The 25,739-nt window shown below is 42.1% G+C and overlaps 4 protein-coding genes across 16 annotated transcripts in view; all 4 read left to right on the forward strand.

The window, feature by feature from the left end:
- LOC114586355 (immunoglobulin lambda-1 light chain-like) overlaps positions 1-7,621 on the forward strand; it is a 254,039-nt gene extending 246,418 nt beyond the window's left edge. For both annotated transcript variants that reach the window (XM_077920357.1, XM_077920358.1), the window contains 2 exons: positions 1,166-1,203; positions 7,062-7,621. In XM_077920357.1, the coding sequence (XP_077776483.1) occupies positions 1,166-1,203; positions 7,062-7,381 (358 nt within the window). In that variant the 3' untranslated portion in view covers positions 7,382-7,621. The remainder of the gene's footprint in view (positions 1-1,165; positions 1,204-7,061) is intronic.
- LOC114586356 (immunoglobulin lambda-1 light chain-like) overlaps positions 1-20,032 on the forward strand; it is a 208,307-nt gene extending 188,275 nt beyond the window's left edge. For 5 of the 7 annotated variants that reach the window (XM_077920347.1, XM_077920348.1, XM_077920349.1 and 2 more), the window contains exons 3-4: positions 14,831-14,868; positions 19,485-20,032. In XM_077920347.1, coding sequence (XP_077776473.1) covers positions 14,831-14,868; positions 19,485-19,804 — 358 coding nt within the window. In that variant the 3' untranslated portion in view covers positions 19,805-20,032. The remainder of the gene's footprint in view (positions 1-14,830; positions 14,869-19,484) is intronic. The other 2 variants (XM_077920350.1, XM_077920351.1) reach the window with 2 other exon arrangements.
- LOC114586354 (immunoglobulin lambda-1 light chain-like) overlaps positions 1-25,739 on the forward strand; it is a 154,953-nt gene that overhangs the window by 125,101 nt on the left and 4,113 nt on the right. The window contains exon 3 of one of the 2 annotated variants that reach the window (XM_077920344.1): positions 24,225-24,262. In XM_077920344.1, the coding sequence (XP_077776470.1) occupies positions 24,225-24,262 (38 nt within the window). Of the gene's footprint in view, positions 1-24,224; positions 24,263-24,670; positions 24,709-25,739 lie in introns of both variants that reach the window. The other variant, XM_077920343.1, reaches the window with a different exon arrangement.
- LOC114586357 (immunoglobulin lambda-1 light chain-like) overlaps positions 1-25,739 on the forward strand; it is a 159,534-nt gene that overhangs the window by 121,204 nt on the left and 12,591 nt on the right. The gene's annotated exons all lie outside the window — the stretch shown is intronic.

The following is a 25,739-nucleotide window of genomic DNA, read 5'->3' on the forward strand; positions in this document are numbered from 1 at the left end:
AAGGAAGTGAATTAATATTTTACTGGAGGCGAGTATCCAGTTTGCAAGCCAAGATTGAATTCCACAGAGGTGAAGGGTTGTGGCCGGTGCTAGTCCTACTCAGAGTTTACCTGTTGCAATTAATGGACATGACTAATGTAGAGCCGTGGGTACATAACCAGAGACTGGTAAAAAGGTAAAGATAAAAAGAGCAAAACTGCCACAGATAGCACACCCATCCACAGTAAGAACTGGATGGAGGGAAGTGAATTGACGGTCAAAGTATGCTGGTGCGATGGTGTACATCTCCCTAAGCATCCACTCAGTGCAAATGTGCACCTTTATGTCCACAAGTAAGTTGCCTTAGACATATGTAGACTGGATAGGTCTACACAGGAGGGGAATCTGAGGGTCTGCCCTCTTGTAACTTGCAGCTACACTTGGATCCTTTGCAAGGAGGTTATGGAGGAAGACATTAATTCCTCGTGCTCATGCGCACTATCTCATTTGCTGTTCCCAGAACAATATGGGAAGACAATTTCAGCTTTCCGTCAAAATCAACCCTTCTCTGAATTTTGCAATGCAGCACAGAAACCAACGATGTGCAGGAAAAAACTGTGTTTGGTAAAGGGAACTATGCATAAAAGTGCATGTGCGAATGAAAATAGCACACGGAAAAGCACTGTTTTGAGGGAGACTGCTTGCAAAAAGAATGTGTATTCTGAGAGAAATCACCACTACAATGCTGAAAATCCAATGCTGATGGATTTTCATGAGGACTTCCTTTAAAAATAAAAATACCAAAATGTGGCAAACTGAGTTTTTGATTAGAATAATAAAAAACTGGGAGAAACTGAAATTGACAAATTCATCCATCGCTATTTGCACGACAGTCTGCACGGGACAGCTGTTCACACCCTTTTCAGCAGGGCTCCCGACCACATTGCAGAATATATATTTTTTCCAGATCTAGGGCTCTCTCTTTTTCCAATGAATTATTCTGCATCAGAATCCATCCAACATTTTTGCACTGAAAACTCACCTATGCCCCATCTTTCAAAGCCCTTTGCTGCATGCCGTTTGCATCAAATTCGTCACTGACCAGGTACGCTATCCAGAAAAGAGGAAGCAAAGTTTTTTTCTGGTGACAAAAAAAACATTTTTGTAAGGCCATTAGTCACTGTGTGTATATCTTCGGCGGCGGAACCCAATTGAATGTCCTAGGTAAGTCGCTTTAAAATGCCTATACAATTGTTTTCTGATCGGCTTTGTATTTAATTTCTGTCATTTTTCATTCCAAACTTTGTCTCTGGGTTAGGCAGGGCATCTCTTGCCCAAATCAGCTTAGGAGAGGGTCAGGATTTGTCCTCTCTTGGGTCAAATAGATCAGATGAATTTGTAGAATGTTTCTCTGCTTTTATGTGCCGATTAAAGTTGCAATCTAAGGTAACACTTAACTGGGAGTAAGTCCAGTTGACAAAGTGAGACTTCTGAATAAGTAAATGCTTTGCTGTCATGAAACCGTTGCTATCTGCCATTTTTAATAACATTACAACTTTCGATGAGAGTTTTTTGGGTCATCAATTAATAGGTTCAACTTTTCCCATTGTGGGAAAAGAATACACAGGTAAGGTTACGGCAAAGTTAAAAAGCAAATTTTCTCATTTGTCACACTGTTTTGTTTTGTTTTAAAAATATCAGGAAGACCATGGTGACAAAGCAAAATTGCCTTTTCAGTTTAAGACTGCTCTACCTTTTTAAGATTAATATCCGTAGCAACAAGTAATATTTAAAACTAATTCAAGACGAGGTTGTATTAGAAATGATATTATTTTTCCCCTTTGTAGTCATTGCTGAATTTAAAAAATATTAGGTGTCAGAGATTGAAATAATAGGATAAGTAATAATGCAATTACTTACCTGGGAGTAATAGTGGTTGAACTTGGTCAGTTTACATCTGAATCAGCTTGCCCTGGACATTAAATCTTTTCATGGTGCAGGGGTAGAAAGATGATTTGCAGGTACGTCTTCATGCAGAAACAGGTTTTACAAAAAGCATGATGCATTTGGTTGAATTGAAAAAGGTAAAATATTATTTTGTAAGTTGCTAGAATTTTCCACTCTGCTTGCCAATGTATTCATCTCTATTCTGAATGCAAGAAGCTAACTTTGAACCCAATTTCCTCAGAAACAAGTCTAACAGAAAGAAAGCAGAATATACTCTATATCCTAAATACATTTTCTTGAAAATATGTCCCAGTGAAGTCAATGGATCTCTTTTCCAAAGTAACAGAGTTGGAGTTTGTGTTGGGTCCATGGCTTGCCACTTCCGAAAAGATTTTAGACAGCTGCGTTGGTCCATTAGGAGAGGAAAAAAACACCAAACCATTTGTAGTATAACAACTTTATTGGGGACTAACTAAAAAGTCACAATAGCTGGCCAACCATTCAGGTTCATCAACCTTCCTCTGTCAAGCTGGAGGGTGTTTAGCAAAAAGAGAGTGGGAAAGAATTAAAAATGGGTGGTGCGGAAAAGAAAAGGATATTGCAAAAACCTCACTGGGTGACAGTCAGCTAAGTTTTACTTAGCATAGACCCCCAGAAACTAATAGACCTATTTAATTTCAATGCATCTGCACTGAGTAAGTATCTTCAACTAAAGATATTCAACTTTAGTTGAATATCATCCAGTGGGTCGTATCCAACTAAGTTCTACTAAAGAGTAGACTCACTGAAATTAATGGACTTAAGTTACCCATGGGCACTAATTTTGATGGGTCTATGACTAACATAAGCTATAACCCTGACTTCTTAAGGCAAGTAGGATCTGTAACAAAACATTGCACTCTGGTGTTTCCTGATTACTGAAAGCCAGCCAGCAATGCCTTGTTCAGGATACTCCATTCCCTCCCTCTCTTGACAGTTTTCTGTTTGTTTTCCCCTCTCAGAGAGTCAATCTGCGGTCCATGAATGCACAGCATGCTCACTCTCCATTGAGCTGTTTGGGTCGTTGTCTCCAAGATTTTTCAATACTTTAGCAAAACACGGCAAGGTTCAGGGTTCCTCTAATTCTGTTGATACTTCCCTTTTCCGCAAGGACCAGTGCAATTTAGGCTACGTAAGAGCCCATCCTTGTGAAATGCTATTAGTACATAATATTTAGTGCAATGGATGGCAGACTACGGCTTTTCATCTTGGCCGCTTTTCTCTTCCCGCTCCCAACCTCATTTTTTGTTCTAGATTTTTTTTTCCCCTTGCTAACCATCCCGCCTGGAGAAGCATTTTGATGAACTCAGAGATGCTTTTTCATTGCTTTTGGTCCTAATTGGTCCTAGCAAAGATATTGCACTTCCGTCAATTTCCAGTCTTCCAAAGGGCATCGCTGATGAGAAGGAGGCATCCCTGCCATGAGGGAATGGATTGGGGTGGAGCGATGGTTAGGCAGTATAAATCCCACCAAAATCCCATTAGTTGTAAGGGGAAAGTATGCTGGTTAACTTCAAATAAGATACATGTCGATCGCTTTGTGTGTGTACTGGGGGGAAAGGGTGATACGGATTGGCCAACAAAATGTTTTAACGTGAAGCTAGATTTCACGTAGTCTTAAAAAAAAATCAATTGATCACCAAAGTGTGTGTGTTTGTTTATCTAGATCATGGGTAGGCAAACTAAGGCCCGGGGGCAAATCTGGCCCCATCGCCTTCTAAATCTGGCCCACGGATGGTCCGGGAATCAGCATGTTTTTACATGAGTAGAATGTGTGCTTTTATTTCAAATGCATCTCTGGGTTATTTGTGGGGAATAGGAATTCGTTCATTTTTCCCCTTCAAAATATAGTCCGGCCCCCCACAAGGTCTGAGGGACAGTGGACCGGCCCCCTGCTGAAAAAGTTTGCTGATCCCTGATCTAGATGGATGGATTAATAGATAGATGGATGGGTGGATAGAAAGATACAGACAGGCAATCTCCTTCCATTGCTAATGCTCAAGTAAAATTCAACTGCCCATCCAGTTGTCCTCTCTATGGGGAATGGGCTGTACCATCTTGTTCTTTGCCTCGGGCAGCAAAATACTTTCGGCCAACCTGGCTAGAGCTACCCACGACCTGTGTTTGTCTTTAGGGCACCACAAGACTCTTTGTGCTCTTTGCTATGACAGATGGACAGGCCTTTCCCTCTGGAAGATATTAATGTAGTTACGCGGTTATCATGCACTGTTAGTCCTACTCAAAGTTAACTCACTGAAATTAATGGGCATGAATAGTTTCAAACTAGTAATTCCAATGTGTTTATTATGAGTAAACATTAGGCAGATACAACCTTTTCCCTTTTTTCCCTTTTGGGGTCTATTAGCTACAATACAGTGGTACCTCAGGTTAAGAACTTAATTCGTCCTGGAGGTCCGTTCTTAACCTGAAACTGTTCTTAACCTGAAGCAACACTTTAGCTAATGGGGCCTCCTGCTGCCGCCGCGCCGCCGGAGCACGATTTCTGTTCTCATCCTGAAGCAAAGTTCTTAACCTGAAGCACTATTTCTGGGTTAGCGGAGTCTGCAACCTGAAGCGTATGTAACCTGAAGCGTATGTAACCCGAGGTACCACTGTAAATTGATAGGAATACATGGTACCTCGGATTACAGACGCTTAGGTTACATACTCCGCTAACCCAGAAATATTACCTCGGGTTAAGAACTTTACCTCAGGATGAGAACAGAAATTGTGCAGCGGTGGCAGCAGGAGGCCCCATTAGCTAAAGTGGTACCTCAGGTTAAGAACAGTTTCAGGTTAAGAACAGACTTCCAGAACAAATTAAGTTCTTAACCCAAGGTACCACTGTATTCCTCCTTGGTCTTCCCTTCTTCTTTTTAAGGAAAATCCATGTACAAAGAAATCCAGCATTGCATGAGGGAATATTTTGAGCATACTTTTCTCCTTGGCATGCCAGTCCATTCTGTCATGCTAGCCTCCTGCCAACAGCCCCAAAGGCAATAGGTTTGCAACCTCCATGAGGACTGGGTCAGTGCATTGCTCCAAGTTCAAAACCTGGTTATGTGCTGGTGGAGTATCACAGAACCATAGAAATGTAGGGATGCAAGGGACCCTGTGGGTCATCTAGTCCAACCCTCTGCAATTCAGGAATCATAGTGAAGCAGGGAAGGGGGAACATTTGCGGAGAGGAGGCATCAGAGGTTGCTCTGATCTATGAGGCTGCCACCCACAACCCAACCCATCCTCCTCCCATCGGCTACACAGGCAGCTTTTTCTGTGAGCTGTTAGGAGACTCCTCTCCACCCTTATTGGTATATGTCCAAGTCCATGAAGCTTAATAGGAACGCCATTGTGAGCCTTTTCCTAATTTCAAAAGCCTGATGTGGGTGATAAGGCGAAACCTCTGGCAAGAGGGATCTGGCCCTCTTCTGGTGGAGGGGGAGGGGGAAGGAGGGGGAGAAGAGAGAGGGAGAGTTGTGGAAAGTGTGAGAGAAAATGGATGACCCCCCCCCCCACTTTGAACTTAAAAAAGAAATTTCTTTTTTTTTTTTTTTCATGGTAGAGAAGATTTTGAGAAAGCAATTGTTACTTTGGACTTTGTTCCAATCCACTATCAGCATATGGCCGCAAGAGAATACCCTCGAAGGCATATGGCCTCAAGATTTATTATTATTATTATTATTATTAGTGCTTTTTTCTAAAACAAATGTTTAGGGGTACTCTCATTTTGACTGAAGAAAACCACCATTTTATAGTTCAAATTGGGAAAAATAAATACAGTAAATGGACAAAAGTTCAAAAATTCACAAAATATTTAGGGGTATGCATACCCCTGCATTCCCCCCCCCCTCCGAAAAAAGCACTGATTATGATTTATTATACTGTTTGTTTGTTTGTTTGCTTGCTTGCTTGCTTGCTTGCTTGCTTGCTTGCTTGCTTGTTTATACCACACCTTTTTTCCTGATAGGATTCAGGGTGGCTTAATTAATAATAATAGCAACAACAAGAAGAAGAACAATAATATTAAAAAGAAAGTATGACAGACAAAGGCTTTAATTCAGGATTGCAGAATCTGTGGGCCTCTCAGTGTTATTGGACTCCAACTAATGGGAATTGGAGTCTAAGAACATCTAGCAAACGCAGAGGCAATAAAGCATTCCACTTCTTTTCAGGTGCACACAACTATATATCTGGCTTAACCATCGCACTAGTGTCCTCCCACCCCCATTCCACCTTGGTCACTAGGCTCAACACTATAAACACTCTAAGCAAAAATGGATCAGAGGTGTGGGCAAGGTTTTGTCTCTCTGTGAGTGGCATCTACCTCTGGGAAAATCAGAAACCTTAGGTGTCATCTCTGCCGTACATTTAAAAAGTCAGGCATTCTGAGAATATATAATAAATAATGTCAATTAAACTGGAGAAAACGTTTTCTAGAAGTTGGCAGGGGGAATAAAATGTTTGGGACTAGAAGGCAGGCTACAAAAATGAAAAGGTGTGGCTTCCAGAAAGCCACCAGATCCTTTCAAAAATTCCAGCACACAGAACTGCGGACTAGAATAATAAGGAATCAAAAGGGGTCTTGTAGGCCACCTAGTTGAGCTTACAGCAAAATATCCTCTTTCTAAAAATAGGTGGGCCCAGAAGCCACCATTTAAATTTGCTTACAGTGACTCAGAGTAATGCTACATCAGGAGAATTATGGGAAATTTAAATAGCAGCTCCCAGTTTCTGACACCCCCACCACATGGAGCACAATAAATCCGGAAACATCTATATGATATATTTAATGGTAGGGCACTCTGAAGATATATAATGCATAATAGCAGTTAAACAGAGAAGAAGGCTTCACAAGCAACAGAATTACAAAGTTTCTTGAGGCTGGGGGAGAAGAAAAGCTTTTGGAGGAGATTGACATCAACAAGTCATGCCTTCCAGATAGTCAAATGTCCTTACAAAAAATTTCAGGACACAACTTTGGGGAATAGAGTCCAATTAGTGCTTCCTTTATGAAATAAAGTAAATTATTATATGTGCCAAATATTTAATATTCCCCTGAGACACAACACTTAACCAGCTTTCCCCTTGACTTCCAGGTCAGCCAACAGTACCTCCAACAGTGAACGTCTTCCCACCATCCCCAGAAGAATTGAAGAGCTCAGACAAAGCCACCGTGGTGTGTCTCATGGATGGCTTTTACCCAGGCGTTGTCCAAGTTACCTGGCAGGCTGATGGCACCCCCATCTCCTCTGGGGTGGAGACAACCACACCCACCAAGCTGAATGACAAGTACGCGGCCAGCAGCTACCTCAGCATGAGAAAGTCCGACTGGGAGAGCTATGAGGCAGTCACCTGCAAAGTGACGCATGAAGGGAAGACCGTTGAGAAGGTGGTGAGGAGATCGGACTGTGCCTAAAGGCTGGATGGGTCTGATGAGTTTCTCGTGCCTCCAGCAGCCGAGAAGAAAGAGTCCTTTCATGTTCAAGGGGGCCAAGTTTATTCTCTGATTTCCTCTAATGCTATGTTGATCCATCAAGTCTGGTTTCCTTCCTATGTCGTTTCCCTCCCCACACCTCCTCCCTTCCTCTTCTCCCTGGAATCTCCTTTGTATGTTGGCTTATAATGTTAGCAAATTAATAAAATGTCATACATTTCACCGGTGTGATTTCTTCACCCACTTCTTCATTCCATCTCCTTCAAGCAGGTTGTTTTCATGGTTTCCTGTCCTATCACAGAAGGAAGTGTGTTGTTACTCAGCCAAAATGCAGTGGTAAAAGCAGTGCGATTTCATGGGAATGTAGGAAGGGGCCTTCTCCCAAGTCAGACCAGTGGTCCGTGTAGGTGGGCATTTTCTACACCGGTGGGCTGTGGCTTTCCTGGAGATCAGGCAGGGTTCTCTCTTAGTCCTACCTACCAATTTAGGTCCTGAGAAATGGAAAAGGTCAATTTCAGTTCAGGATGCATCCCAGATTCATTTCTGGTGGGTATTTCAAACATTCCCAAACATCACGTACAATCCGACATGTTCTTCCTTCCACTCAGTGGATCACTCATTGCATTCAGGATGTTTAATGAAGAGGTACTAGGCTCCCGATCCTACATGGAGATGTCTGGGATTGAAACAAGGACACCCTGATGCAATACAGATGGACTACCATTGGGCTGTAGCCCTTTCCACCAGGCAATGCTGCATCTAAACAAATTCCAGTGCTGCAGGAGCAGTGCTACTTAAGGGCTCTATAGTATGATTAGATGTGATGAATTGACTCAAGTTGCTATTCACTTTAATGAACTAGCTGAACATGCCTCCATACAAATCCTTTGCCCAACGAAAATTCACTACTCCTCTCTTCCCATTCAGCTCCAGAGAAATAGAAGGGGGGATTTAGGATTCATTTCAAGTGGTATTTCAAACATTCTCAAATATCACCTCTGGTCTGCCATGTGCTCCATGTCCCTTGTGGAGGGTGGTCCATTAGGGTTAATGCAGCACTGCTCCCAAACAACCTCCATGTGCCCTCAGGCAGAACCACCCAACCTTTCTCCCTTCCCACAAGCAGTCTGCCAATAGCTTTGCCCGTCGCTGACCCTCCCTACTTTTGGTCTCCCTGTCCCACCAGTTCCAATGGGCACCGGCTGCAGCGAACAGCACTAACTATAAGGAGACATGAGAATGTGTAGCTTCGTCTAAACCCATTCCCTCCCATTTTAGGACTATAACTCCCATCATATCTGAATGTTGGCCTTGTTAGCTTGGGCTGATGGGAGTTGTAGTCCAAGTCATGTGGAGGCCACCACGTTGGGCAAAACTGCACTATTACAACTCCTCCCTGAAAGATCTCCTGGCACTCAGGGTGCACTAGGCTCCAGTGAATTAAAACCATGGGTTTGTTGAGAGAATAAGAGAAAACAATATAAAATGAACATTCTATATTTATTGGGAAGACTCTGTAGCTTGTGACTAACTGGTTTCCCCTGAGATGGTTTTGGACATTCCCTGGTCTTTGACCATGCTGGCTGGAGGTGATGAAATATGGAGTCCAACAGTATATGGAGGGCCTATAGGTCAACACCCTGATCTAAAATGACAAATATGGGGCTTGAATTTGTTCAACTACTCTATTAAATGCTTCTATCCAAATTGGAATGCCATACAATAACTGAGAAAGGACGTTGGCATTAAAATATATTTATTGCAGCAGGGACCATCTGGTTGCCTCTGAGGAAGAAAAAATGAAGAATCACAGATGTGGTGCATTTTACTTGGATGGTCATTCAACGCCTGTGTTTTTGTCCAGTTTAAATTTGGCTGGTAGAATATCCCTAGGTGTTCAAAAGATTTTACCTGGTCAAGGGGGTGATTATCTAGTCCCCATTTAACAATTTGACAACTTTGAGAAATTATCATGATTTTAGATTTTTCATAATTAATTCCCAAGGAGTTGATCTGGCAGAAGGAAGAAAAAAACGAGTTCAGAAGTCTTCTAAGGCTGATCTGAGTATGAGAAAGAATTGTAATATCATCTGCGTATAAAAGCAATCTTATTTTAGGTTGGCCTAATGCCGGTGGATGTCCATTTACATCCTCAAAGTGATGAGCCAAATCATTTAAGAATAGGTTGAATAAGTGGGGTGCATATGGAGGGCCTACAGGTCAGACCCCCTGATCTAAAATGACAAATATGGGGCTGGATATTAGTAAAGTCCCAGTTTCTTCCTCCAGATTGTGGTCACCCTACATATACCATGAGTCAGTCCCACCCAATTTTCTACACAGTACTGTCACGAGCTGGTCAGGAAATGAAACACCATAGCCCATCTTCTTCTCAGCCTATTTTAACTTGTGTGAGAGGCTATTTGGAAAGAGAGAGAACTGTCAAAGGTCTAAAAAGATGTCTATGGCTGCTTCAGAGGAGGATGAGTCTCAAAGCACTGTCTTCTCTTAACCATTTGGTATTCCATAAGTAACCTGCTTATTGGCTTATGTTAATTCTCACCACTGCTTTGGGTCCATCTCACCCCTTAATTTCAGAATGTCAGATGACTCCTGACCAGAGTTGTAAAGACCTGGAAGTGAAAAATTGGGGGGGAAACTAGAAATATATTTATTGTTTTTTCTACTTTTAAAATTTTTTGAAAAGAACACTATAAAAATTGGAAGGAAACCTTTTTTTTCATGGGTTTTTCCATAGCTCCACATCTATAGTGTTCTCCTGATGGATCAAACTGATGGATCAAACCTAGTCTAGTCTCCTGTTTCCCACATTGGACAATCAGATATACTTCAGAGACAGCAGGGTAAGAGTGGCAAATTCTGCTTTCGTTGTTGGCAGACTTACACCTAAATTCAACTCATAGGAAACCAATATTGCCTCCCTATGAGGAATCATCCACATTTTACAGGATGGTTCCTACAGAATCATCCATTCATTCTAGAATTTGTTCTTGGGGGAAGGTCTTGCCATGCAACTTCAGATCAGAATTGATCTGAATTGGGTTGATGTCGATGTCAAAATCAATCCTCATTCCATCAGTTCTGTTCTGCATATTACCAGGGCTGGCACAGTCAGATAAATGCTGGGGGCCCGCACTGCTGGTGATAGCATCTTACAATCTCCAGAACAACATATGATCAGTGCCATATTTTACAGATTAATCCTCCTTCCCCAGGCACCAGCTGTTAGTTAGCTCTGAACATCAAGAGGCAAGGCTCAGACCAGAACCTAAATGGGAAAACACCAGTGAACCTTGTAAGATGCTACTTGGACTAATGCCAGTCTTCCTACCCTGATGGACATTGCCACAAAAACTTCCTGAAAACTAGAAAGGAGTCTCTCCTTGTTGGTCAGGTGTTTTTGACTGTGCTCAGAACATCTCCCCTATCTTCATAGGGGACCATCACAATGAATGGAGCATTGTCTCACCAACTCTAGCCTGTTCTTAGCCAGCCCCCACCTGCCTGCCAGTTTAAAATGTGGCCTTGGCTGTCAACTTTCTCCCCCTTAGTCTCATTATTTTCCTTGTAGGACTTGTGGGGGGGGGTGAGGAAACCAGAACCGGTTGTCTCTTCCTCTGTCTGCTGTTGGCTCCAACTCCACCTGCTGATGGTGTCCCTGTCTTCTGCCTGAGCAGCCCCAAGGGAACGCCACAAAGGGCACATTTGCGCCTTCTTAAACCATGAGCCAGAATTCTCTTGGCCAAAGCTGACTTCATTTCAAGTCGCAGTTTCTCTGGGGATCACATCACGGGGATTAGACTAGATGATGCTTCCAACTCTACAGTTGAGAACCCACTTGCAGGGACCAGGGAGCAAAGACCCAGTGCATCTATGTTGCATCAACCTAGGTTTCTGCCTGTGATGGACTGCAAACCCATATATTTGTTGTTGTTTAGTCATTTAGTCGTGTCCGACTCTTCGTGACCCCATGGACCAGAGCACGCCAGGCACTCCTGTCTTCCACTGCCTCCCACAGTTTAGTCAAACTCATGCTGGTAGCTTCGAGAACACTGTCCAACCATCTCGTCCTCTGTCGTCCCCTTCTCCTTGTGCCCTCCATCTTTCCCAACATCAGGGTCTTTTCCAGGGAGTCTTCTCTTCTCATGAGGTGGCCAAAGTATTGGAGTCTCAGCTTCATGATCTGTCCTTCCAGTGAGCACTCAGGGCTGATTTCCTTCAGAATGGAGAGGTTTGATCTTCTTCCAGTCCATAGGACTCTCAAGAGTCTCCTCCAGCACCATAATTCAAAAGCATCAATTCTTCGGCGATCAGCCTTCTTTATGGTCCAGCTCTCACTTCCATACATTACTACTGGGAAAACCATAGCTTTAACTATACGGACCTTTGTTGGCAAGGTGATGTCTCTGCTTTTTAAGATGCTGTCTAGGTTTATCATTACTTTTCTCCCAAGAAGCAGGCGTCTTTGCTGTCAAAATGCACACCTACAATGCTTTAGACAGGCCCTTTTGCAGTATTATTTATTCATTTATTTACTTGCTTGTTTGTTGTTTGTTTTTATCGGATTTGTACTCTGGCCTTCCTCCCAAAGAAGCCCAGTATGGCAATGGCCATCACGCCATGTACACCAGCTGTTTACTAGGTCTCAGTGCCAGCAAACGTGGTCCAGGCTAAGGAAGAGAACTACGGTACTTGAGCATGGTTTCAACTTTGGAAAAGCAGCATACAAATAAATTGAGGATGAGAACACGGACTGCTGAACCCCATGGATGCTGCCCCATGTATTTGGATCTCTCTATCCTGGAAGCAGTGGCCACTCAAAAGAGTGGGATAAATCAGAAAGCAATGGGTTTGTGATAGCCGTCTTCTGAGAAGTCTGCTCAAAAGTCTACTCCTATTGGGCCTCGGACATGAGATCTCCAGGCTAAATAACATATAAAGACTGATGGATATTGGTTGGGGACTGGAACCGGGAAAAGGGTGGGTGGAGTTTGGGAATCCAAAGGGTATACAAATATAATCGGCTTTGTTTTTATATTTTTGCTAGTTGTATGGAAATTGGGAAAACCGTGGAAGGGAAATTTTGGTCGACTTCAGGAAAAAGGTTTAAGAATAATGAATGAGGTATAAATATTGATGTAAATTTGGATAAGTTAAAATTGGTTTTTTAAATTAAATAGAAATAAGGTTTGTAAAAGTAAATTGAAGAAATGGAAGAAAGAAGAAAAGTATAATAACAGCATGTTAGAACAAATTATTAAGTTAAAGTGGAGAAATAAGTTAAAGACTTGCTGAACGGACAATCTAAATTGGAATACAAGAAGGGGAGGTGTGAGGAGGTCTGAGAAATAAGGTTAAAGAAGATAAGTAATTGAAACTTTATGTGTTTTTAATTGTTGTTAAGTTTTGAATTTTTTGTTTCTTGCGTGGTTTTTATTTTGTTTATTTTTGTTTTTGATTTTTATATGTATGCTGAAAATACCAATAAATTTTCATTAAAAAAAAAAAGGCTACTCCTATTGGTTTCTATCTATGAAATCCATGGGGCTGACTACAAAATCCATGGTGCAGTGCCGTTCTGATCAAAACGCACTTGCATAAAACATCATTATTGTTATTTATTAGATTTATATACCACTCTTTATCACAAGAACCACAGAATAAATAAATAAATAAATAAATAAATAATGATAGCAGGCCAAAAAATGGACAGTGTGCAAGTGAGAGAAGTCAGAACCCACAGATCAATCAATCCATCAATCCTTATTGTTGTCAAAGACCAGACAGAGACCCATAGAAGCAATGGAGTTTTCTTCTATCTGCAAATTTGAAGTGCAGGATTGTGCATTAGTGGAAGCATATATATTTCACCCTGAATAAATGAAGTTCAGCAGCAGCTTTCAGAACTCAATGTACAAGTTCATTTTTTTAAACCTGTGATAAGTGTTTTCTCTGAGACATACTAGAAGCTAATTAAGGAAGTTCATACTTAAACTCCAAAGAACGGTCCAGTGCATTGAGTTTAATTTATTAAAAAAAAAACTATTGTGGCACAAAGAAAGCTTCACTGCCTCCAGACTGATTCAGTTGTGAGGCTTCTTGTCAGAAACAGAGCCAACATCTCCTGGACTAAATGAGACAGTGGTACCAATTCTTAGATTCTCCTCCAGAGACCAAACTGAAGCAAAGTCCTGGTAACCTTCTAGGTTTTTGGATTACAACTCCCATCATCCACAATTAGGGTGGCCTATGGTCAGGGATGAAGGGGGTTGCAGTCATATGGAGGACACTGCCTTGGCTACTGGTGGACCAAAGGAACTCATCCATCGCGCTCCCAACATCAAGAGAAAACTAATGGGCAACAGAACTCCTTGGAAGACGTGAGAGTCTTCTGGCTGCCAGACAGAATCCAGGAATGCTGCTCCCACGGGTGAACCAGGTCATTATGTCATCTTTCTTCCAAAACACCGCTAACTATATTTTTAGTTGTACAGTGGTACCTTGGTTCTCAAACGCCTTGGTTCTCAAACGCCGAAAGTAAGTGTTCTGGTTTTTCAACGTTTTTTGGAAACCGAACGTCAAAAGCGGTTGTTGGTTATTGTTTCTGGGGTGCCTGCACCAATCAGAAGCTGCGCCTTGGTTTTCGAACGGACTTCTGGAACGGATTAAGTTTGGCACTTTTGTTTTTGTATTTATTTTCCATTTTTGTTTTTGAGGCTTTTTCAGTTCATTTGTTTTTGTGACTGTGTGGAACCTAGTTCAGCTATTGATTGATTGATTGATTGATTGATTGTGTGACTGCGGAAATGGATAACAGTCCCCCATCCAAACAATGAATATCATCAGTGCAGGTAAGGAAAAAATAATAATTTTAATTTTTATCATCTACAATGCTGTCTTATTTATTTTATAGTAGAGTACACTGGTTATTGCTTTCATTTTATGGATCAATGGTCTTGTTACATAGTAAAATTCATGTTAAATTACTGTTTTAGGGGTTGTTTTTAAAAGTCTGGAACGGATTAATCCGTTTTGCATTGCTCTCTATGGGAGAGCACGCCTTGGTTTTGGAATGCTTTGGTTTTGGAACAGACTTCCGGAATGGATTGAGTTTGAGAACCAAGGTACCACTGTATGTTCCATTGACTCTATTTAAAGATGGCTCATTTGTACTGCTTTTTTGTTTTGTTTTGTTTTCTTCCACCACTTTATGAAACATTCAATCTCTTGGAAAAGTGGCTTATAAATTAATTTTTAAAAACTTCTTAAGAAATAGGGGAGAAATATGTCACTGTAAGGAAAACAGAAGCTGTCCTGTTGCCCATTCTATTCCCAAATGGGATAGGTGTCGACAGCTTGTCTCTCCTTGTGAAGAGACAGCAGGTTTTTGTACAGCTGTGTGTCACTGTGGTGGATCTTCGGAGGAGGGACCCACCTGACTGTCACAGGTAAGTCACTGAATTTATCACAACCCTTTCCATACCTGTGACAATATTCTAACTTTTCCATCGTTTTTGCCCTTTTTTCCTTCTCTGACTGTAAACCTGACCTTAGGGCATTTGTTGTTTATTTTACAATGAGCCTTTCATAGAAAATGTACTTGTGATCCTAGCCAGAACGGGATATTGCAAAACCATGTTACCTGCCTCTTCTTTCAAGAACATTGGACAGTTATTTCAGGCTGGGTGGGAAATTATTTTCCTTAGTCTAGGTCAATGTGCCTGTCTTTGGAAATCATTTTTTGCAAATCTCCGTGGTGGCTAAACTCAGACATAATTTTACTGGTGGATGCTAAAGATAGCAGAGAAGTGAATCTGAGCTGTGCTATTCCAGGTAGCCAATATGAATTAAGGGCAGTTTGGATAATCCCCGAATTGTGCTCCAAAGCTCACATTAAAGCAATACACCAACCAAAATGTCACAAAATAGCGTGAAGCATTTCGGGTTTCCAGAAATCTCCATTCTGGAGGGCCTAAACACTTGCACCTTACGTTGTGACATTTTGGCCCACCTTATAAAATGGTTGGATCTGGGCTGTGTGTTTTTTTTCTAATGTAGCTCCCTTTACTTTTTCTAATTTTGTATTTTCATTTTGCGACTTCCTAAGCAGAGGAATAGAATAGATTCTGTTTCTAGATAGCTCTGCAGTTCAGAGCAACATGCTCCCAATCTAAGAGAAACAGGACTCTTTGCATTCTACAACACAAAATGCAATCATCTGAAATGGAAACCAGGGTCAACTTTGAATAAAATTTCACCAAAACTGAATGGGGTTTGGGAACAAACTGAAGTGACCACTTTGCAATTCACAGTGCATCAGAAGGTTGAAAGCAACCTAACCCATGAGATCGATGATCAGATCTCCTGATTTTTTCCTTTGCTGTTAAATCAACTGCACAGGCTTAATTTGTTAATTGAAGTAGAGGCACAGCAGCAAAGATTAATTCCGTAGTCTCAATTGCTGCATCCCAGACTTACTGTTGGTCCCACTGGAAAAATATAGATGCTTCCTTCTTTCTTTCTTTCTTTCTTTCTTTCTTTCTTTCTTTCTTTCTTTCTTTCGGAATATCTGCACCCCATGCTAATCATTGCTCAGAGTAGACCTGCTGAAATGAACAAATTTAACTCCATTAATTTCAGTTGGTCTGCATGAATTAATACTGAGTTGAGTGCAACCCAAATGACATTAACAATGAGAATATTCCATTAATCCGTTAATATAGGCATGTCCAAATGTCCAAATAGGCACCTAAATGAGACTGGTGGTTATAAGCCATGCATTAAAAGGGAGAAAGCACCAGGGTTGGTGGTCTTCAGATTACGACAAGATCTTCAGACCAAGAGGGGTTCAGCAATCAATCTGTCTCCTGTGGGAACTCTGAGAATTATAGCTGCGTGAGGAGAATAGGGGGATCCTAAAATCTCTCAGTAACCTTTCCAAACCACAGTTCCCAGAGTTCTATGGGGGAAGCCATGACTGTTTAGAGTGCTTTGAGCTACTTTAAATGTATAGATAGATGGTAGATGATAGATAGATGATAGATGATAGATAGATGATAGATAGATAGATAGATAGATAGATAGATAGATAGATAGATAGATAGATAGATAGATAGATAGATGATAGATAGATGATAGATAGATGATAGATGATCAAATCTTTATTTGAATCAGCCACTAGCCGTAGCAATAAAATAAAATAAAATAAAATGTACTGAAGATAGAGGTAAAAACTTAACTATTGAAAATATATTTTGGGGTTTTACATCATTAATTAAATGATAGATTTTATTCTAATTGTCCCCGCTAAAAACCTTGCACTTTTTGTACGGTGCAAATGGAGCTGTACAAAGAAAGGTAAAACTGCTTGTAAATATATGTACTGTGTGTTGGGAGAAAACCTGGTGAACATTTTGTGAGGACCAAAAAAGAAACCGTGAATTGATTTGAAAACATGGGAAATTGAACTTAAGCCCAAGAAAATGAGAAACTATAATAGAGAAGATTAACGCTTCCCTATTACCTGACGACAAGACATATCAGTAAGACAACTTATTCAGAGTTGCTTGTTCGTCTTTTTCTTGTAACATGGTTGAAATCATTTTATTATGATGATAGCTTTTTTAAAAAATATATGGATAAAAACCAGTGCTCCCCTTCTGCTTTCAGTGGAGACATCTGTTGACATTTGAGAAGGGGGCAGAGTTTTCTCTAATTTTCCCTATCCAAGTGTGGTCCCCCAGCCTTTGAGATCCATTCCAGGGGGTTGTGGGACCTTCTGAACAGTGTGAGGCAGTTGGCAATGAGGGGAAACCAGAGAAAATCCTCTCCCCCTTTCTATGTTCATAGATAGTGTCTTCACAAAACTGGAATGGATTTCACCTCAGGGATCTTTATCCTCCGAATTTGGAGTTAAGGCTTGTTCACAAAAGTGAAGCACTGCCTTATCCCCCCAAATGACCCTCTCAGCGAGCAAAAATGGCCGTTGCTTGGACTCCCAATTGGGGAGGGTGTTTCGGCCCTCTGTTCCTGCTTGCGAGCGTCCCATAGACATCAGGTTGACCACTGTAAGAGCAGGACAGAGGACAAGATAGGCCTTTGCAATCCTCATCCAGCTGAACTCTTCTTCTGTTTTAATGCTATGTTCTCTATCCATTCTTGGAGGCTGTCTCTCAACAGCAGTTGCTAGGAATCAAAAGTGCATGGAGCAGTGTAGCTCTCAGATTGTCAAATGACATGGGCTCTGTTGTCAAAGTCTGGGAATCGGACTTCCAAAATGGCATCCGGGCATATTTTTGCTGCGGCGTTATGGCAACTAGGACAATTTTTTAATTTATTTTTTAGAATAATGCTTTAAAAAATGAAAAAGAAGTCCAAAATGGAGAGCCAGTGTGGTGAAGTGGTTAAGAGTGCTAGACTCGTAATCTGGTGAACTGGGTTCGTGTCTCCGCTCCTCCACATGCAGCTGCTGGGTGACCTTGGGCCAGTCACACTTCTCTGAAGTCTCTCAGCCCCACTCACCTCAATGAGTGTTAGTTGTGGGGGAAGAAGGGAAAGGAGAATGTTAGCTGCTTTGAGACTCCTTCGGGTAGTGATAAAGCGGGATATCAAATCCAAACTCTTCTTCTTCTTCTTAAGCTAATTTTATGGGGGAGATGTTCCCCCAAAAGCTCAAAAACTTTGAAAAACAAAAAGGCAACCCTACTATTGGAATATGCCAACCCTACTTTTGACCACATCCAGAAAGGCTCATTGTATATTCTTTAAAATACTTATGCACAATGAACATAGGTGCTGACTCCCTGGGCCCCTGGGTGCCTGAGCAACCACAAAATTTCCCATGAACGGACTGGGCACCCACAAATTTCAGTTCCAGGGCCATGCACGCTGGATGGCACCCATGGCCCGGGGCACCCACAGTTGTGGGGCCAAGTTGGCACGCCTGACAATGATAGTTCTCCATGTGTACAAGAACAAATAAGGTGCTTTGTAGATCTCTCCTTTGCTATGGCTGTCAGTATAAATATGTGAGTTTAAAAGTGCATATCAGGCAGGGAATGTATATCCCAGTTGCTAAGCAGCTCTCCAGTTTCTAAATTAGTCTTAACTTTGTTTTATCTTTGTGCTAATTGGTTTTAACTCATCAATATTTTATAGAGCGGAGATGAAAGGACAGAAGTTCAGGAAGTTTTTCAAAGCCCTAGAAATGTCAGACCCCAAGACCTTTTGCATGGAAACCATGCTCTGTAGCCTCTCCCATTAGCATAGACGTATGATCTACAGCTCCCTCTCAAGAGATGTGCACTATGGTATTCTAGTTGCAGATATTCCTAACCGGACTCATGCACTGTAATGAGAAGGAGAAATCTCTGAATAAACTCTTCCTCACCACAGCTCAAGGGTGCCAAGAATGGCTGTGTTGCTTCATAGACCAAAAGATACAGGTTCAGTTATGTGTATATTGCACAACAGTATTTTCTGTGCTATGAAGCATTAAGGTTCGGTTCCCCTTGGCAATTTTCAGAGAATCATGAAGAGGTCGAAGGGGTGCTCAACCACACCTAGTCTAACTTACAGCCCAATGATTCCTCTTTCTAAAAATAGATGGTTTCAGAAGCCACCATTTAAATTTGCTCACAGTGCCTCAGAGTAATGCAGGAGTATTATGGGAAATTTAAATGGCAGCTCCCAGTTTCTGACACCATCATCACATGGAGCACAATAAATCTTTTAGGATACATCCATATGATATATTAAATGGTGGGGCACTCTGAGAATATATAATGCATAATAGCAGTTAAACAGAGAAGAAGGCTTCACAAGCAAGAGTATTACAAAGTTTATTGAGGCTGGAGGAGAAGAAAAGCTTTTGGAGGAGACTTACATCAAAATGTCATGGCTTCCAGATAGTCAAATGTCCTTACAAAACATTTCAGAACACAACTTTGGGGGAAAGAGTCAGATAGTGCTTCCTTTATGAAATCAAATAAATTTTTACATGTGTCAGATATTTAATTCCCTCCCTGAGACACGACGCTTAACGAAATTTCCCCTTGACTTCCAGGTCAGCCAACAGTACCTCCAACAGTGAACGTCTTCCCACCATCCCCAGAAGAATTGAAGAGCTCAGACAAAGCCACCGCGGTCTGTCTCATGGATGGCTTTTACCCAGGCACTGTCCAAGTTACCTGGCAGGCTGACGGCACCCCCATCTCCTCTGGGGTGGAGACAACCACGCCCACCAAGCTGAATGACAAGTACGCGGCCAGCAGCTACCTCAGCATGAGAAAGTCCGACTGGGAGAGCTATGAGGCAGTCACCTGCAAAGTGACGCATGAAGGGAAGACCGTTGAGAAGGTGGTGAGGAGATCGGACTGTGCCTAAAGGCTGGATGGGTCTGATGAGTTCCTCGTGCCTCCAGCAGCTGAGAAGATATGGTCCTTTCATATTCATATTCTCTGATTTCCTCTAATGCTATGTTGATCCATCAAGTCTGGTTTCCTTCCTTATGTTGTACCATTCCCCACACCTCCTCCCTTCCTCTTCTCCCTGGAATCTCCTTTGTATGTTGGCTTATAATGTTAGCAAATTAATAAAATGTCATACATTTCACCAGTGTGATTTCTTGACCCACTTATTTATTCCATCTCCTTCAAGCAGGTTGTATTCATGGTTTCCTGTCCTATCACAGAAGGAAGTGTGCTGTTACTCAGCCAAAATGCACTCAGCTCAGGTCTATGGCTGATAGCAGCAGTGATAAAAGCAGTGCGATTTCAGGGAATGTAGGAACTGGCCTTCTCCCAAGTCAGACCAGCGGTCCATCTAGGTGTGCATTTGCTACACTGGTGGGGTGTGGCTTTCCTGGAGATCAGGCAGGGTTCTCTCTTAGTCCTAGCTACCAATTTAGGTCCTGAGAAATGGAAAAGGTCAATTTCAGTCCAGAATGCATCCCAGATTCATTTCTGGTGGGTATTTCAAACATTCCCAAACATCACTTACAATCCGACATGTTCTTCCTTCCACGCAGTGGATCACTCAATGCATTCAGGATATATAATGAAGAGGTACTAGGCTCTAGTGAATTAAAATCACGGGTTTCTCCTGAGTATAAAATAAAATAAAATAAAATAAAATAAAATAAAATAAAATAAAATAAAATAAAATAAAATAAATAAAATAAAATAATAATAAAATAAAATAAAATAATTTCATAATCACTGGGAAGCTGTTAACCAATACCTTAAAAGGTAAAGGTACCCCTGCCCGTATGGGCCAGTCTTGCCAGACTCTAGGGTTGTGCGCTCATCTCACTCTAGAGGCCAGGAGCCAGCGCTGTCCGCAGACACTTCCGGGTCATGTGGCCAGCGTGACGAAGCTACTTTGGCAAGCCAGAGCCGCACACGGAAACGCCATTTACCTTCCCGCTAGTAAGCGGTCCCTATTTATCTACTTGCACCCGGGGGTGCTTTCGAACTGCTAGGTTGGCAGGCGCTGGGACCGAGCAACGGGAACGCACCCCGCCACGGGGATTTGAACCACCGACCATGCGATCGGCAAGTCCTAGGCGCTGAGGTTTAACCCACAGCGCCACCCGCGTCCCTTAATACCTTACCAATATACAATATACAAACTAAATTAGCAGACATGGAGTAAAGGTAGAAATCTTTGTACCTTGTGACTGACCTGCGGCCCTTGAGTTGTTATAATTCCCATCATCCCTGGCCATTGGCCATGCTGACTGAGTGGGATGCAAGCTGCAGTCCCATAGCATCTGCAGGGCCCACCCTTGACATAAAGCAACAGCTAAGGGACAGGATTTTGGTAAGCTTCCAGTTTTCTCCATCAGGTTGCAGTCACCCTGCCTATACCATAAAAATGCATCTCCCGGTTTTATACACAATACTGTCATGAGGTAGGTAGCCCATGAAGAAAACGCCATAGCACACCTTGTTCCCAGCTTTCTGCACACCCTTATTTGAATGAGGCTATCCGGGGGGATGTCAGGGACTGGGCAGAGAAGGAATGGTGGAGACCGCCTCCCCATCCTGATCCCTCCAGGTAGGAGGAAGAGGAAGACAGTATAGATCTAGAACAGGGGTTTGATAGGTCACAGCTCAGAAGCACAGGAGGGGGGAAGTTGTGAAATCATGGGAGAGGAGGAGACAGGACCAGAATGGCAGCTGGCTGACACGGTGTCTTTAGAAAGCATCCCAGACCCTTCATCTCCCAGAACCCGCGAGCCTTAAAAGTAGGAGATCAAAGAACTCAAAGACAGAGGGCACATAGCAGCACCCGTAGAGGAGATGAATGAGGAAGTGGGAGAGATGGGGGTGGAGATTCACTCAGAAGAACACCATTATCCAAGAGGATGGGTTCTATAGCTTCTCTCTGTAATATTGAAATAAAAAAGGACAGTAAGAAACTTTTCCTTGTCTTTATACTTTCCTGGACAACCAGCCAGGAGCTGCTGACAGCAACCTGACAGGGGGAAAGGGAGAGAGAAGAAAATACCCATGTCCTTGCAAGATGTTTATGGCTGCTTGTGAGCAATATGTACACAATGGGTACTAGGAGTGCCAACTTGACTCTGCGACTGTGGGTGTCTGGCACCATAGGTGCAATGAAGTGATCATGGCCCTGGCACAGAAATTTGTGGGTGCCCGGCCCCTTCATGGGGAATTTTGTGGGTACTCGGGAACCCAGGGCACCAGGGAGCAAACCTATGATGGGTATCAAATGTCAGTGAGTATCAAATGGTGAAGGATTTACACCAGCTCAACAAGCAGGTCTCTCCTTAGCCAGCTCCCACTTTTTATTTCCAACCCATCCATGGAGGGTCAGCTTCCTCCTCTTCAGTCTCAAAGTTCTCCAGCTGCTGCATCTCACCTCTCCTCAGCATCCAACTGGACCCTACTTAAGCCAGAGTTCTCTTGACCAAAGTTGTCTTCCATTCCATGCCTACATCTCCTAAGGTAATTGCCTTCCTCATGCTCACAGATTCACCCCCATAACAATGAGCAGCCCCATCCCCCAGTTTCTGCCTACAATGGACTACTACGAACACACACACAACAGTGCAATTATGACCAAGAGGCCTTCCGCAGCATCATTTGTTTATTATAGTCTGTCTATGCCGTCTAGGCCTGAACATATGTAAGCAGACATGGTCCAAGGTACCTTGCTGACCTGGTGACCATGGCTGAACCTCATGGATGGTTCAGCAGGTAAACTCTCTACCTTGGAACTAATTGCCACTCAAATGAGATACATAAATCAGAATAATAAAAGCAATCAGACTGTGATTATCGGCTTTGCAGAAGTCTGCTCAAAAGTCTGCTCCTGTTGGCTTCTATCTATGAAATCCGTGGTGCTGACCACAAAATCCATGGTGCAGTGCAATTCTGATCGAAATACATTTGCAGGGAAACTTCCCAGGCCTGCATTATTTCACACAGAAAGTTGGACAGTGTGCAAATGAGAGAGGTCAGAAGCCATAGAAGCAATCGAAAGTTTTCTTCTACCTACAAATCCTAAGTGCCGGATTATGCATCAGTGGAAGCATCTCTGTTTCACCCTGAAGATATGAAATTCATTGGCACCTCTCAAAACTCAATAACAAGCTCATTTTTTAAAAATCAGTGATAACTGTTTTCTCTGAAACATACCTGTAGCTGATTAGGGAAGTTCATATTTAAGCTCCAGTGCATTGAGTTTAATTCATAAGAAGACAAAGCTTCACTGCTTACAGATTAATTCACTTGTGAGGACTCTTGTAAAAAACAGAACCAACATCTGCTGCACAAAATAAGGCAGTGGTATCAATAGTTTGGTTCTCCTATAGAGATCTAGTTAGGATGACTAAAGCAGAGGTAGACAACATGGTGGCTTCCAGATGTTTTGGACTACAATGCCCATCATCCACAGTTAGGATGGCCAATGCTTAGGGACGATAGGAGTTGTAGTCCACAGGAACTGAAGGGCACCACAGTCCTTCCCATGGACTAGAGAAATTCATCTATAATACTCCGTACATTTAGAAATGAATAACTTGGAACAGAACTACTTGGAAGTCCAGACATTCTTCCGGGTACTCAGCACAGACTGTATCTGCCTTGCCCAGAGATAAGGCAGGTAAGTATGACATTTTTCTTCCAAAAACATAATGCTATGTACAATATTTCATTGCATGTTCTATTGACTTTAAGCATTCTTTAAAACTGTATTTGAACCGCTTGTTCGGACTGGTGTTTGTATACCGCTTTATGAAACGTTGGATTTCTGGGGAAAGCAGCTTATAAATCTATTAAAAATAAACTTCTTCAGAATTGGGGGGAAATATGTCACCGTGGCGCTGTGGGTTAAACCACAGAGTCTAGGACTTGCTGATCAGAAGGTCAGCGGTTCAAATCCCAGCGACGGGGTGAGCTCCCGTTGCTCGGTCCCTGCTACTGCCAACCTAGCAGTTCGAAAGTACATCAAAGTGCAAGTAGATAAATAGGTACCGCTCCGGCGGGAAGGTAAACGGCATTTATGTGCGCTGCTCTGGTTCGCCAGAAGCGGCTTAGTAATGATGGCCACATGACCCGGAAGCTATACACCGGCTCCCTCAGCCACTAAAGCGAGATGAGCGCCGCAACCCCAGAGTCAGTCACGACTGGACCTAATGGTCAGGGGTCCCCTTACCTTTACCTTATGTCACCGTAAGGACAATAGAAGTTCTCCTATTGCGCATTCTATTCCCAGATGGGATAGTTGTCCCATTGTGAAGGAACAGCAGGTTTTTGTCAAGCTGTGTGTCACTGTGGTTCGTCTTCGGAGGAGGGACTCACTTGACTGTCCTTGGTAAGTCACTGAATTTATCAGTCCTTTCCACACCTGTGGCAATGTTTTAACTTTCCCATCACTTTTGCCCTCTTTTCCTTCTCATTTACTTTCCAATGATAATTTACTATAAATGGTATTTGAAATCCTAGCCAGAGCTGAATTGTGCAAACTCATTTTGCAGGCATCTTCTCTCCTCAATAACACTGGAAAGTTAGGGGTGGGCAGGGATTTCTTTTCCTTAGTCTAGGTCATTGTGACAGTATTTGGGGGGAAATATATCAAAATATCCTTGGTGGCTGAAACATTGGATGCAAAAGATGGTAAAGAAGTAAAACTGGGCTATAATGTCACTGTAAGTAAAACAGAAGTTGTCCTATTACACATGTGAAGGAACAGCAGGTTTTTGTACAGCTGTGTGTCATTGTGGTACGTCTTCGGAGGAGGGACCCACCTGACTGTCACAGGTAAGTCACTGAATTTATCACAACCCTTTCCATACCTGTGACAATATTCTAACTTTTCCATCATTTTTGCCCTCTTTTCCTTCTCTGACTGTAAACCTGACCTTCGGGTTTCTGTTGTTTAGTTTACAATTAGCCTTTAATAGAAACTGTATTTGTAATCCTAGCCAGAGCAGGATGTCGCAAATCTGTTTTACATGCCTTTTCTCTCCTCAATAACACTGGGAAATTATTGGTGGGTCATTGTGACAATCTTTGAAAATATTTCTATCAAATTCCCCTTCTCAGCTAACCTTGACATAATCTTACTGTTGGGTGCAAAAGATGGCAGAGAAGTAAATTTGAGTTGTAGTGTTCCTTCCAGGTACCCAATATGATTTATGAGGAAGGTTGAATCAGTTTCTAATGGTGCTCCAAAATCCATATTAGTGCAAGAGCCCAACCAAAATGTAATAAAATAGTGTGGAGAATCTCAGCTTTCCAGACCATTCTGGAGAACTGATAAACTTGCAGACTGCCTTGTGACATTTGGGCTGGGTTTATAAATGTATAGTCCTACTCTAGATTTCTGGATTTTTCTTAGGAACTAATGTGGCTCTCTTCACTTTTTGTATTTTGCTTCTTCCTATCTAGAATAATAGAACAGATTCTGTTCAAAAGAACTGTTTTTTGTTTTGTAAAACTCAGTAATCCACAGGAGCAGGCTCCCAAACAATTTTTTAAAATAAAAATCTGAAGATATTCAACATTTTATTGATAGTTAAATGTAGCCACGTAAAATGTAAACCACAGCCTATATATTTCAGCAAAACTGAATGGGTTTTTCGGAGAAAGTTGGAGTGAGGGTTTTGCAAGAAGGCTAAGAGAGATCTAAACTGATATATCTAGAAAAATCACTTGAGATTTAAGGGGCACGATGGAATCAAATGCAACAAACTCCATTTTTAAACTGAAATAGAGGCACAGCAGTAGAGAGAATTAACCAATTTCCCTATATCTTTAGTCTCAATTCTCACACCCTAAACTTAATGTTG

This window comes from Podarcis muralis, chromosome 16 (genome assembly GCF_964188315.1).
Source record: "Podarcis muralis chromosome 16, rPodMur119.hap1.1, whole genome shotgun sequence".
NCBI classification, from domain to species: Eukaryota; Metazoa; Chordata; class Lepidosauria; order Squamata; family Lacertidae; genus Podarcis; species Podarcis muralis.